Source organism: Nerophis ophidion, linkage group LG09 (assembly GCF_033978795.1).
Source record: "Nerophis ophidion isolate RoL-2023_Sa linkage group LG09, RoL_Noph_v1.0, whole genome shotgun sequence".
Lineage (NCBI taxonomy): Eukaryota > Metazoa > Chordata > Actinopteri > Syngnathiformes > Syngnathidae > Nerophis > Nerophis ophidion.
The window spans coordinates 39490911-39506052 of NC_084619.1; the positions used below are offsets into that span (position 1 = coordinate 39490911).

The 15142-nt window shown below is 39.6% G+C and overlaps 1 protein-coding gene across 5 annotated transcripts in view; it reads left to right on the forward strand.

The window, feature by feature from the left end:
* LOC133559324 (regulating synaptic membrane exocytosis protein 1-like) overlaps positions 1 to 9189 on the forward strand; it is a 280539-nt gene extending 271350 nt beyond the window's left edge. For all 5 annotated transcript variants that reach the window (XM_061910986.1, XM_061910985.1, XM_061910984.1 and 2 more), the window contains 4 exons: positions 135 to 247; positions 1932 to 2033; positions 2113 to 2252; positions 6707 to 9189. In XM_061910986.1, the coding sequence (XP_061766970.1) occupies positions 135 to 247; positions 1932 to 2033; positions 2113 to 2252; positions 6707 to 6925 (574 nt within the window). In that variant the 3' untranslated portion in view covers positions 6926 to 9189. The remainder of the gene's footprint in view (positions 1 to 134; positions 248 to 1931; positions 2034 to 2112; positions 2253 to 6706) is intronic.
* The last annotated feature ends 5953 nt before the right edge of the window (positions 9190 to 15142 follow it).

Consider the following 15142-nt stretch of genomic DNA (forward strand, 5'->3'; position numbering starts at 1 on the left):
TGTGTGTGTGTGTGTGTGTGTGTGTGTGTGTGTGTGTGTGTGTGTGTGTGTGTGTGTGTGTGTGTGTGTGTGTGTGTGTGTGTGTGTGTGCGTGCGTGTGCGTGTGCGTGTGTGTGTCTGTTTGTGTTTTTCAGTCTAATCTTCTCAGGGATGAGGTTGGGTGCCGACAGCCAGTTCAGTGACTTTCTGGATGGTTTAGGGCCCGGTCAGCTGGTGGGCCGACAAACACTGGCAACACCTGCAATGGGTGAGTGTGAACTCATGGATGTGGTTAGAATACATGATATATGAAATATTAAAGAAAATATATTTTTATCCAAATACAAACCCCCTTTCCATATGAGTTGGGAAATTGTGTTAGATGTAAATATAAACGGAATACTATGATTTTAAAATCCTTTTCAACCCATATTCAGTTGAATATGCTACAAAGACAACATATTTGATGTTCAAACTGATAAACATTTTTTTTTTGTGCAAATAATCATTAACTTTAGAATTTGATGCTAGCAACACATGACAAAGAAGTTGGGAAAGGTGGCAATAAATACTGATAAAGTTGAGGAATGCTCATCAAAACCTTATTTGGAACATCCCACAAGTTTGAAGGCTAATTGGGAACAGGTTGGTGCCATGGTTGGGTATAAAAGCAGCTTACATGAAATGCTAAGTAATTCACAAACAAGGATGGGGTGAGGGTCACCAATTTGTAAGCAAATTGTCGAACAGTTTTATAACAACATTTCTCAACAAGTTATTGCAAGGAATTTAGGGATTTTACCAACTACGGTCCGTAAAATCATCAAAAGGTTCAGAGAATCTGCAGAAATCACTCCACGTAAGCGATGATATTACGGACTTTTGATCCCTCAGGCGGTACTGCATCAAAAACCGACATCAGTCTGTAAAGGATATCATCACATGTGCTCAGGAACACTTCATAAAACCACTGTCAGTAACTACAGTTGGTCGCTATATCTGCAAGTTCAAGTTAAAACTCTACTATGCAAAGCGAAAGCCATTCATCAACAACACCCAGGAACGCCGCCGGCTTCGCTGGGCCCGAGCTCTTCTAAGATGGGCTGATGCAAAGTGGAAAAGTATTCTGTGGTTTGACGAGTCCACATTTCAAATTATATCTGGAAACTGTGGACGTGGTGTCGTCCGGACCAAAGAGGAAAATAACCATCCGGATTGTTATAGGCGCAAAGTTCAAAAGCCATCATGTGTGATGGTATGGGGGTGTATTAGTGCCCAAGGCATGGGTAATTTACACATCTGTGAAGGCAGCATTAATGCTGAATGGTCCATACAGGTTTTGGAGCAACATATATTGTCATTCAAGCAACATTATCATGGACGCCCCTGCTTATTTCAGCAAGACAAGTGTTACGTCAGCGTGGCTTCGTAAACAAAGAGTGCGGGTACTTTCCTGGCCCGCCTGTAGTCCAGACCTGTCTCCCATCGAAAATGTGTGGCGCATTATGAAGCGTAAAATATGACAGCGGAGACCCCGGACTCTTGAACGACTGAAGCTCTATGTAAAACAGGAACGGGAAATAATTCCACTTTCAAAGCTTCAATAATTAGTTTCCTCAGTTCCCAAACGTCTATTGAGTGTTGTTAAAAGAAAAGGTGATGTAACACAGTAGTGAACATGCCCTTTCCCCACTTCTTTGGCACCGTGTTGCAGCCATGAAATTCTAAATTAATTATTATTTGCAAAAAAAATAAAGTTTATGAGTTTGAACATCAAATATCGTTTCTCTGTAGTGCATTCAATTGAATATGGGTTGAAAAGGATTTGCAAATTATTGTATTCCATTTATATTTACATCTAACACATTTTCCCAACTCATATGGAAACGGGGTTTGTACCTGTTTTTTTTTTACTTCACTTGAGGATTTTCATGTGTTTCCAACATTTAAAGGTGATGTTCAAATTGGTTTGGTGGATAAGAAAGGACAGTTGGAAGTGGAGGTGATCAGGGCACGAGGCCTTACCCCCAAACAGGGCTCCAAATCCCTCCCAGGTGACAAACTTATTTCTCTTTATTTTCATTACGTTGCCGTCACCACAATTTGTTCTCCACCCCTTCACTGCAACCTCAGCTCCCTACGTTAAGGTGTACCTGCTGGATAATGGGAATTGTAAAGCCAAAAAGAAGACGAAAATTGCACGAAAGACCCTGGAGCCTCTGTACCAGCAGCATCTGGTCTTTGATGAGAGTCCTCAGGGCAAGGTGCTTCAGGTAATGTCGTCTCCTGTGTGTTTGCGTTACATACTTATCACAATATAATAATACCGTGGTATATGCGCTGGTATATAAGCCACACCCACAAAATTTTGGAATAATTTTTTTTCTTCCATATAATAGCCGCATTGGACCATAAGCCGCATATATATACGTTGTGAAAGGCGTTATTCAATTAATATAATAACAATAATAATGTATTAGATTTATATAGCGCTTTTCTAGACACTCAAAGCGCTTCACAGAGAATGAGAACCCTCCAGTGGACATTAAAGTTACAAACATGAACCCCCCCCCCACTCCACATGCACACCTTATTATTTAATCCGGACCATCATTCGGATTAGAATGTTAATGTGTACATGGACCCTGATAAAAATTATCTGATTATGACGGACATTTTCATGCATTACACCGTAAATCGGAATATTCATAAGATATAAATATAAGATAAAGAGAAAGGTGTGTTATTGTTTGTGCTACGACTCCATCTTTTGGACGAGTTTGCTCACTGCAGGTGCTGAAGGTACTGAAGAAGTATTAGACTTCCACTGTAAACAAACATGGATTTGTGTATTTCTGCTTGTCCAACATTATCACAGCGTTTATTTATGATTTTTTTCCTTCTGTTCACTACTTTTGTTTTACCTCTCTTTTTGAAATAGAGCTGTTCTGTGCTTTTCATGTTGTGATTATGTACGGGTTGCTACGCATATTCATGTTGCGACATTCCGCGTATGTGTTTGAGGTTAGGAGTTAACACTTGGAGTAACTGTATTGTCGTGAATGAAACCGCTCGTTAAGACGACAACTAGATCCCTTCTCTTATTGTTACATCGTGACATGACACTCCAGGCCATACTTTTGTTCTTGCTTGTCTCGTTTTAAAGCAACAAACTCAACAGTACATAATGCTATACATCTGTACATGTTGGATGGGGGGGAGACAGCAGCAAGACATTCGCTTCATTCTGAGACAATTAAATTTAGACCCCCCCCACCAAAGTTTAGCTGACATCAAAGACATGCGCAGTAAACATAATTCTAACCCCAATTTCGAAAGCTGTGTCTTCATGTACTTTAATCCGAATGACTATCGGCATAAACCACTCGTCTCGATGGGAATTACATTTTGATTGGAACGTGTGTGATCAAGTCAGAATATTCTAAATGGCGTGTTTAAATTAAGCATTTTTATTCCGGTTAGGCTTTTAATCCGATTAAATGTGTCCATGTCCACATAGCTAGTGACCTGGATGGCAGAAGCTGGAATTCAACCTGGAACCCTCAAAGATGCTGGCACAGGTGCCATCGCACCATGCCGTCCCCAGATCAAAATCTGGGAATTTAAATTTGTGAAACGGAAACAATACAAAAAGAATGCCATTGTAAGTTTATAATACTAACTCAGACACTCGTAAATGTGTCAGCATATTAGCTATTGCTAACAACACTAGCTTCTTTACATTATGATAGCACAAACAAATATGCATGAAAACACTCAGACAACACACATGGGCCGTTTAGTGACTCTGAATAGTTTTAGTTATCTTATAAAACATAACAAATGTTGCTGGGAGGGATGAATGAAAAATCTATATGAGTACAAAACACTTTGGGTGACTAGAAGGCGGAACAGCATTTTTACTTCCGGTTGAAAGCATCAAACGGAAGGAAATACTGTAGACGTTCACCCCGCAGCACTTGCAGTGAGCAAACTCATCTAAAAGATGACGCCATAGCACAAACAAACAAACGCCTTTTCAGTGTCTCTGCTTGTGTTTAATGAAAATTGTATGTTGAACACAAATCAAAAAGTATCGGCTTATGGTCCGTTGTTTACAGTAATAGGATTTTTCTAGAACCAATATTCGTCCATCGCTACATCACACCTCCGCATCACTATTTCTTTTTTAAAGCATATTTTACATGTTTTAGCCTAAATTAAGTTTTATATATGTATTACATTGCAATATTTGTCTTATTTTCTATTATGTTTTTGAGATTTTTAACAAGCAGTTCTTGCCGCTTTCAGGTTATGGGTGAACACTACTAAACAACAACAAATTCTGGCGCTGCTCTATCTTCACTGTGAAAATCATTTGACCAACTTTTAACAAAACAACTTATTCATGACCTTTATGTTTAACTCCTGCCTCATCAATAACACATCTCCACAATGGTGAAATTTTTACATGAGCGCTATCAAACGACAACAGCAGAATGTAGCGTCGGAGTCGCCACAGCACTTAAGCGTATCAAGTCAGTGTTGAAAAACATGAAAAAAAATTACAAAAATTAGGGGTATTTTATTTGAACTAAGAAAAATTATCTGCCAATAGAGCAAGAAAATTCGGCTTGTTAGGACTTTCCAAAACATGTCAAATTAGCTAACCTCAATGAACCCAAAAATACCTTAAAATAAGTCTATTCTCACTAATAAGAAGTGCACTTTTCTTGGTAGAAAAAAAAAATAGACATTTTTGCTCAATATGTTGAAATATATTCTTAAATGAAGTAAATGTAGTGCCATTATCTTGACATAATGATATGCGCTCGGCATCATGATTTTTTTTTTCATGCTTAAAGTAAGAAATTATTACTTTAAAAAAGCAGTTTTATACTTGTGTTGACGACACAGCTTTGCAACAGTTTATATTCTAGTTCCAAGTGAGTTTTAGTCAATATAGGTCATAACATCTCAGCTACAAGCTGTAATACGTTACTGAGATCATTTATGTCACGATCTGCTACGCGGATCATTTATTGTTTTGCCGTTTATGTCTTTGTTCATGTTTAGTTCTGGACTCGGCCGATTCCTTGTGTTTGAGCACTTCCTCGTTTGTTTTAGTTACCATGGCAACGTTATGTGCTCCTCCTCACGGGCTCCTGTCACACACCTGTTTCTGATTATTATTTGTGTATTCAAGCCCACCTGATTCCTTAGTTCGTCCTCGGCTCATTGTTTGCTTTTCGCGACACGTCACGATTTGTATCTGGTATCATAGATTATTTTGTGCTAAGTTCTGCCTTAGCTTCACGTGCGTTCGGCACGTCGTTTAGTTTTACTTCTGTTTCCTGCTACGTTTTAGCATTAGCTTCCCGTGCGTTGGCACGCGTTTTGTTTTTCCCTTTTTGCACCAGTGTTCTTTTGTTTTATTGTATTAAAATGTATTCTTACCTGCAATCCTGCTGACAGGTCGTGTGTGCATCCTCGAAGTGGCAACTCCGCGCAACAAATGCGCCGTACTGGTGACAATTTAGGGCCAAAACCCTTCAAACGAGTAAAAGACTCTAACGTGAATTCTGCTTAGTGAGAAGAATTAACTTATCAGACAGAAAATAAGCAAATATCGCCCTTATTTGAGATATTTAATAATACTTCGATTTCAGTTTTTGCAATGTACTCTATAAACTAGAAGCTATCAGCAGCTGTGAAGAAAAAGTGGAGCTGAACTCTTGTGATCTACTTCATCTTCGACATCAAAAACACAGCTTTGGCTTGAGTAATGTGCAATGACAACGCCAGACACGCATTGCTAATAACACGGAACGCTAAAACCAAAGCTAATTATCGTCGCTGCTACTGTCGATCAACTTTTTGCACAAAACACGCCAAGGGTTTTTTTCAGCACAGGGATGCCCAGTTTTAACTTAGGGTAATCATCCGGGATGTAACATGCCAACGTTGCTTGGAAGATCAAAGGCTTGATGCATCAACTTTTTATTTAATAGCAAAGCCAAAACAACAACCAGTTGAACTGTCCTCATATTGCTTCGCCCTGCACACATGCACTCACACTGTCACTAGTTCTGTGGTGCACAAACAGTTTGAAAATAACAAAACACCTTTACTTTGATAGCCAGGCCGCAACAATTATGAATAAAACAAAAATAAAATCCAATTTTCCTTGTTGTTTTATCTTCTTTGCGCGCAGCGGAAAGATGATAAGGCAGTGTTGACAAGGCTGTGGATACTTCCTGAATGTTTCAAATCACACATCATTTGTCCATTGCTTTCTTTGGACTCATATTTTGCTAAACAAATGTTTTAAAAAGACTAAAAACTATTCAAATGTGCACAAAGTAGAACAGGATCTAACAGCAGCATCACTACGCTGACTGGATGAGCACAGGAGATCGATCAGCACACCCACAATGGCTGCGCTGGTGGATTTGGCATGTTTCAAAATGTATACAATACAGTGTTCCTATATCGAGGTTCCACTGTACACACAGTTGTTGCTACACAGGTTAAAATAAGACAACAGTAAATGCCAAATAGGTTGCTGGTGAAATTACCAGCTCTTACAGAAAAGTACTGTAGCTGGGTCCTGCTTGTTGATGACTTCTAATCTCTTTGGTTCTTTAGTTTGTTCAACCTTTCTTGTTCTGTCTGTGAGTGTTTTTCCTCTGATGAAATGTGGTTAAAATGCTCTTCTGTCCTCCAGGTGATAGTGTGGGGCGACTATGGACGTTTGGACCACAAATGTTTTATGGGTGTAGCACAGATCTTACTTGAGGATTTAGATCTATCGAGCACGGTGATCGGATGGTACAAACTCTTTCCACCTTCCTCGTTGGTGGATCCTACTTTAGCGCCGCTTACACAACTGGCGTCTCAGACATCATTGGACAGCTCAGGACCACCCCCAGGTGTTCGGTCCTAGTGACCATCATGACACAAACCCTCCATCATCCCCTTAAATGACAAAATACAGAAACTATTGGACCACGATGGGCGGCAGAAGATGACGTTGGTCAAATAATAAAAGCCAGACAGAGAGACAGTGAATGAGAGAGAGATAGAACCAGCCAATCAACGCTTCGAAGGAGTCTGACAATCATTTCTCACACTTTCCCTTCTTTCTCTACCTGAGCTTTTGTTTTCAAGCTTTGTTATTTGTGTTCCTCTGGGCTGCAGGTTTATGTCCACCTTCATAATATTTCCTCTGTATTGGATTGCTTTCATTTTTTTGGGGCACTTGATCAAAGTCCTGCACTTAGTAGCGAAGAGTGCTATCAACCAATGGGTGTCAAACCTTTTTCACCATGTACCACCTCAAAAACACTTGGCTCTCCAAGTACCGTTTCAATGACCAACATTAAAATAAAGTAGCGTAGTGGTCATGAGTATTCGTAAAAAACAAGGCAGAGGTTTTATTTACCAAGTATATTTAATATTTTTGGCCATTGTAATCGTACACACAGTTTGAACGGTAACACTCTGTTTGATTATATAATTTTTTTTTTTTTTTTTTGATGCACCACTAAATGGAGCCCACGTACCACTACACAGTTTGAGAATCACTTCTATAAACACTATTGGGGTCACGTAAGGTCCAAAGTGAACACCTTCCATGCAGATCAATGCCTGCCTGGATTCCCACTGGCATTGCTGTGGCATCAGGGTAAGTCTAGCTGGGCACGAGGGCCTGCTGTTTGCATGACTGGGTCCACTTCCTAGGTAAGAAAAGGCCTACACACACACACACACACACACACACACACACGTACCCATCCTTTGTCTTGTTGGGAGGTACGAACGCAAGCACAAGAAGAGCTTGAATCTTTTGTTGAGGCAGAGGCAACAAAGATTTTGATCTTTGATGTGAACAAGAGATAATGGAGGCCAAAATGACGCATTGTTTTTGCTTAATTTCACCATTTTTTTTACCATCTTAGCTTTCCGCAAGTTAACATGTGGTGCAAAATCCGTCCGGTTTTGTTAATTTTTTGTTTTCCCAGTACAGACTGTGGTCCGGTCAGATTCGCCCGAACACCCAAAGCCCTTATACCATACGCATGTTTGTTACTTTCATTTCTTTTTGGTTTTGTTGCTTTAGTTTTGTTTTTACCTTGATGACAAAAGAGATGAACAAATTTAGAAAAATAAAAAAAGAAAGAAAGGAAAAAATGACGAAACTATATGTGTTAGTTCCTCATACTTTTAGGCCAGCTTGTATGTTGCATGTTCTTGTACAGTTTGCTTGTACTGAATATGAATACAAACCGAGAAAAAAGCCCAGCCATCCCCGTCCCCGACCAATAAGGTAGTGTCAGTTCCACACCTTCCACTCTGAATATTCATAGCAGAAATTTGCCTCGTTTTTTTCTTAGACCCCTTCGAATGACAGTGCTGTGCTGTAGTAAGGGGCATACTCCAGCCCCTGGTGATAATGAGGATGTACTTGTGACGTCAGACAGAGATAGAGAATGTGCGTAATGCAGCTATACCGTTACGAGTTTAAGAGAAATTATAAATATATAGATATTTATATATATATATATATATATATATATATACATATATATATATATATATATATGAGTATAGAAACGAGTGTATCTGCCTGTCTCCATGCACACCTTGTACATAGAAAACCAGCAGAGGTTATGAACAAGACAAAACATCAGTGACACACACACACACACATTCCTGTGTTTTCTTTATTTGTTTTGCTTTGAGAGGAATTTGCTCCCTTTTGTTGAGCTCTAACTGCTGAGCGGTACTGAGCCACAGGGGGGCGCTGGAAGGCTATCTGTTTTTCTCCTCAAGTTTCTGAAAACAAAACATGCAGAAAAGGTGAAGCATTGTTTTTCTTTCTACAAAGTCCCTCCTCCCGCTTACGATTGGGACTTTTAGAACCAATGAAGAATGCGTTTTTTTCCAGACCTTTTGTGGCAAATGTTGTGTTGAAACTCTCAGCAGTGTGGCCGACTGCCCTTTCCTTTGTCAGTATTACTTCACGAATGCTGATTGTTTACAGCCCATGGCTCCCCAGACCCAAACCACGACGCTCGAGGAAAGACGGAGAAGTATTCACTGCAACAGTTCTTGTTTGTATAACAGATGTGGCTCTACTGATGTGTATGTTTTATATTCAAGAGTTCATTTTTATTATTTACAAATAAAAGACTGTGCGGAAGAAGATACCTGCTTTTTCCCAAAGAAGAAGCCTCATTATTTATGCAGGAGTCAATGTTTTCTAGGGTTTCAGCCCAGTTGCATCAAATCACTGTTTTCCACCTTCAACACTTGACACAGCTTTTAATATGTGGCATCAAAGGGGTTTGAAATGCTTCAATAATCTTTTTATAGACAATATATTCGCCTTTTTTATGTAATTGTCCGAGAAATGTAATCTACTCAGTTCCCATTTATTTAGATATTTCCAGATAAGGGATTATGTTAAAACAGTTCTTCCGCAGTTCCCTAATAAACCCTCTAAATAAACCACAGATGAAATTATGTCTTTAAATCCAACAAAGAAAAGGGCTATCTGACATATACTTCATTTACTCTCAGGATTAGAATGCACTTCCATGCTAAGAATTAGAACAGCATGGGAACAAGACCTCCAAACATCAACAGATGACATAACCCGGGCAAAAATTGAGAAAAGGGTTCACTCATCCTCAATGTGCGCACGACACTCACTTGTCCAATTTAAAGTGATACCCCGGTTGCACTTCTCAAAAGCAAAATTATCTAAAATATTTCCCCAAATTAACCCATTATGTGATAGATGTAAATTAAAAAGGCAACACTAATACACATGTTTTGGCTTCGTCCAAAGCTAAAGGGGTACTGGAAATCTATCTTTGACGCACTCTCTATGGTCTTAACAATTCAAATCGATCCAAACCCTTTAATTTCTGTATTTGGAATCATTCCTGAAAGGATGGAGCTACCTGTAGGGGGTCATAAAATAGTGGCCTTTACCACCCTCCTCGCACGCCGCCTGATATTGTGGAAAGAGGCTGTCCCACCCTCAGTCTCCCACTGGATAAGGGACGTGCTAGCAAATCTGAAGCTCGAGAAATCAAGATATACATTACGGGACTCTGAAAACAAGTTTTTCAAAGTGTGGAAACCTTTTTTAAAGTTTTTTTTACCAATCCTCTACCATGGGTGTCAAACTATGGCCCGCAGGCCAAATTTGGCCCACCATGTAATTTTATTTGGCCCTTGAGGTAATATCAAATTAAGATTAGAGCTGGCCCGCCGGTATTATACAGCGCCAATGCCTCTGTAACACTGCATTCACCGCTGATACTCATACTTGCCAACCCTCACAATTTTTCCGGGAGACTCCCAAAGTTCAGTGCCCCTCCCGAAAATCTCCCAGGGCAATCATTCTTCCGAATTTCTCCCGATTTCCACCCGGACAACAATATTGGGGGTGTGCCTTGAAGGCACTGCCATTAGCGTCCTCTACAGCCTGTCGTCACGTCCGCTTTTCCGCCATACAAACAACGTGCCGGCCCAGTCACATAATACATGCGGCTTTAACACACACAAGTGAATGCAACGCATACTTGATCAACAGCCATGAGGGTCACACTGAGGGTGGCCGTATAAACAACTTTAACACTTACAAATATGCGCCACACCAAACAAGAATGACAAACACATTTCGGGAGAACATCCGCACCGTAGCACAACATAAACACAACACAAGAAATAGCCAGAACCCCTTGCAGCACTAACTCTTCCGGGATGCTACAAAATACATCCCCGCTACCACCAAACCCCGCCCTCCCCAATTTTTTATTTTATTTTATTTGATATGCCATTAATATTTTTTAATCATTATAATTATAATTTAAAACTCGATTTTGCATGTGACTATAAACTTATTTAAGCTTTGCTTGTTTAATATTCAATGCAAAACTTGTTTGGGTCCCTATTAAAAGGTTAATTTGTTCAACCTTGGCCAGTGGCTTTGTTCAGTTTCAAATTTTGGCCCACTTTGTATTTGAGTTTGACACCCCTGCTCTACACAAGTGCAGGAATAGCCCTTGACACGTATCTGAATATGACTGCCGATATTTCAGGCCTTGTCATGCTGCTTCTACACTGTGTTTTAGCTTTCAACTACTTTGTCTCAAATGCCTTGTATGGATTTTCATTTATTTATTTATATTATTCTGGGTACTTTCGTACGTACTCTTACTTTTGCTTTTTTATCCGTTTTGAGTGACAGCAAGTGTAGGGAATGAAGAGGGTTTGAATTTTTTGTTAATGTGAATGTAAAATCAATAAAAAGAAATATGAAACAAATAATAATAATAAAAGGTGCTACCTACAAAGCAAAGAAAACATTAGAGATCTACTTGAAATAGATATTTTACAGGGTCCAAGAGAAAACTATTTTACACCCAGATGACAAACACGACATTGAAAGTTACAAAACCCACGATAGTTTGGCTCCATTTTTCAACCGCATGCACCAGCAGGAACACCAGAACCACCAAGGCTACAAATACATATAATATGTAAATAAATAAATAAATGTGTTGTACTTGTATAGCGCTTTTCTACCTTCAAGGAACTCAAAGCGCTTTGACACTACTTCCACATTTACCCATTCACACACACATTCACACACTGATGGAGGGAGCTGCCATGCAAGGCGCCAACCAGCAACCATCAGGAGCAAGGGTGAAGTGTCTTGCTCAGGACACAACGGACGTGACGAGGTTGGTTCTAGGTGGGATTTGAACCAATGACCCTCGGGTTGCGCACGGCCACTATCCCACTGCGCCAAGCCGTCCCTATAATGTATATGTATATAGAATTTTCCTTCCTCTTCTGTTACCTTTCTCATACCAGCAGGTCCCTTTTGACATTTGTCCTAAAAGGGTCAAATGATTAATTATTTCTACTTTTAAAACATTTCTTCGTGGTTTAAAAAAAAATGTAATGTTGGTTCTTAGGTCAAAATGTTGAACAGATTACGTTTTACAGACCGTCTTCAAACCGCTTTATGACTGTGTTTTCTGCCCGTCAGCCATGTTGTAGTTTTAAGCGCTTCCTATCGAGTCTCCTTACAGATATGAGTTGAAATTTTACGTTACTTTGTATTAGAACACCCAACCGCGGAGGGTGCATGTGCATGTACGAGCCAGTAGGACCACAACAAGAGGATACAGGAAAAAGAAGGGGCTTATTGACTTTGGGGCGGTGTAGCTCGGTTGGTAGAGTGGCCGTGCCAGCAACTTGAGGGTTTCAGGTTCGATCCCCGCTTCTGCCATCCTCGTCACTGCCGTTGTGTCCTTAGGCAAGACACTTTACCCACCTGCTCCCAGTGCCACCCACACTGGTTTAAATGTAACTTAGATATTGGGTTTCACTACGTGAACTGCTTTGAGTCACTCGAGAAAAAGCGCTATATAAAAATAATTCACTTCACTTTAATGGCGAACTCGCGCAAAGCACTTCAGGTAAATATTTACCAAATATGGAGATATCCGTTAATGTCACAACTGGGAGTATTGTCATGAGTTATTTAAATTCCAAAGAGTTTGTTGGGCGGAAGTATGAAGGAATGCTAAAATGTTTTATAAATTTATCTGCAATGCTTATGCAGATCCCAAATACACACGAAAAAGGTACCAATAGGTTTTGCATTATAGACCCTCTTTAAATAATTACATTTTTATACCTCCAACGACAAGTTTAATTAGTTCTAAAACTGGATTTGCAATTGGAAAAGTTAATATTGGAAAAGTAATTCTACCATTAGACACACAGTAAATGGATTATACTTGTTTAGCAGGTTTCTACCTTCAAGGTACTGAAAGCCCTCTGATACACACATTCACACACTGATGGCGGGAGCTGCCATGTAAGCTGCCCTAACCATGAGCCATCAGGAGCAAGGGTGAAGTGTCTTGCTCAAGGACACAACGGACTTGACTAAGATGGCGGGAGCTAGGGAACGAACCAGGAACCCTCAAGTTGCTTGCACGTCCGTTCTATTAACCGATGCCCAGAACTTCCTGCAAAAAGCAGATGCGAGAGCAAAAAAATCTAATTATGCAATGGAAAAGATCTTTATACTTAAAAAAAAAAGATTTGTCGAGTGATATCAAGGATTATACGTCGATGGAGTTCCCAGACAGGTCGACGCCATTCTACACCACATAACAGATGGAAACTTGGAAAAGCATGGAGGTCTACAAATTTTTTGTGTGTGGCTGGGTCAAGGAAATTGGTATCAAGACTCTCCCGGATAGATATGCATTCATGATTTAACTTTACGTTTTGCGAGGACGCGTCCATGTAAACAAAGGAGCCCCTGACAGTTCGACAATAGTGACTAAATATCTTTTTAACAAACTAACAATTACTGAATCATCACCATATTTGATTTTTGACTTGTCACGTGTAGTATGACACATGTGTTTACAAAATAAACAGAAGTACTTTTCTTGACAAAGTATCATTGACCTTGGCTTCTGGTTTCTGTTTGTTAAAAAATTAGATACATATAATATCAAGATAATACTAAAATTGGAAATAATAAACGAGTATATTAAAAACATAACAAGAAAACATTGAACAAAGTGGTCACTGCAACTCTGCTCCCTTGGACTCGGGAGTGTGCTACTTTTGTCGTCGTTTTTCATAAAATCTTGCACTCTTCTGCCCTTTTTGATTACCTCTCGAGGAACTCTGAAGGGAGGTTTATCCTTTTCCCAAATTGAACGGTTCGTACAGCTGAAAACAACACATGCGTAGGACATTTTTCTTCCAGAAAGGCTAAATGGCGCCAAGTACCCATTGAGAACAGACCGGCTCGACCACCACACATATTCTATAAGCCGAGTGTGACTTCAGTCAAATCCAAGCAATGTTGTAGCAAAAGTCCCCACAAACGCTGACGGGAGAAATTTACCCAGACATTCTGAAAAATCTTTTTTTCAGGAAGATCTTTTTCCATAATAGCTGCACATTATAAGAAAGGTTGGCCAACCTAAAGCTGGCTAGCTTGTCTCAGCCCCGAAAACAGGTTGTTTACCACTTCCAGACCTGCGCTCATGAGCAGTACAACTGTATTGCGGCCTATACATTTATGGAGTAATGAAAAATATATTGCTGGTGTCCGGAGGATATTGTCAAACCTTGGGACTGAGTGAACTGCACAGGAAGTAAAAATGTTGAAAGACATAACAATGGAGGTTTTCTGTCTTGGCATATACACACACATTGCATCTCATTTTTCTGGAAGAAGAAATACTACGAACAAGATGAATGGAGAGTGGACTTATATGTAAGTGTGTGTCCAACACGCACGCCAAGTTAACTTTCAGTTTTGATCTCCGCTAAGGTGAGGCTGCAAGATAGACAAAGGAATATGTGGAGAGCAACAATTTTCAGAGAAAGACTTTAGACCACTCAGTTCTCTCTATCGCCAGTATATATATAGATATATATATATATATATATATATATATATATATATGTATGTGTGTATGTATATTAATGCCTGTTACATTTGGCCAAACACCAAATTCCCAAGCACCAGTGAAGTTACATAAAGTTACTGTACAATTACAAATGTAACACAGGCGTGTTGGCGACGATGTAATCGAAGAAAAAAGACTTTTCACAGTGCTGTGGTGGTGTTGGTAATGTTTTAATTTGTGTTAAAATGACATCTTCTGTGGTTCTTGTGTTTATGATCAGGTTATTGTGAGGAATATGCATTAGTGGCGATGCATAGCAAAAAAAAAAAATGCCAATCGGACATTCAAATAAATTTAAATTCAGACTTTCTGCTACATGTCTGTGACATGTCAAAAATAGTGATGTGCGACTCGATACGGATTAATCGATACTGCCGATACCAGGTCTGTATTCTCTAATATCGATTCTCAAACCAAAATATCGATACTTTTAATACTTCAGTTATGTGAGATAATGAGTAGCTAAATCAATGAGATCTTGTTGGAATGAAACAGGATTGGTGGTAATGACTTTTCCTCCTGCCTAGGTAAGTGCGTCCAGTAAAGTGCAAGCGAAGCAGCTCACTGTACTGTGCTCAGTCATTCAGTCTTGTTGGTTTATTGAAGAAATGTACTGGCAATTAAAGCGA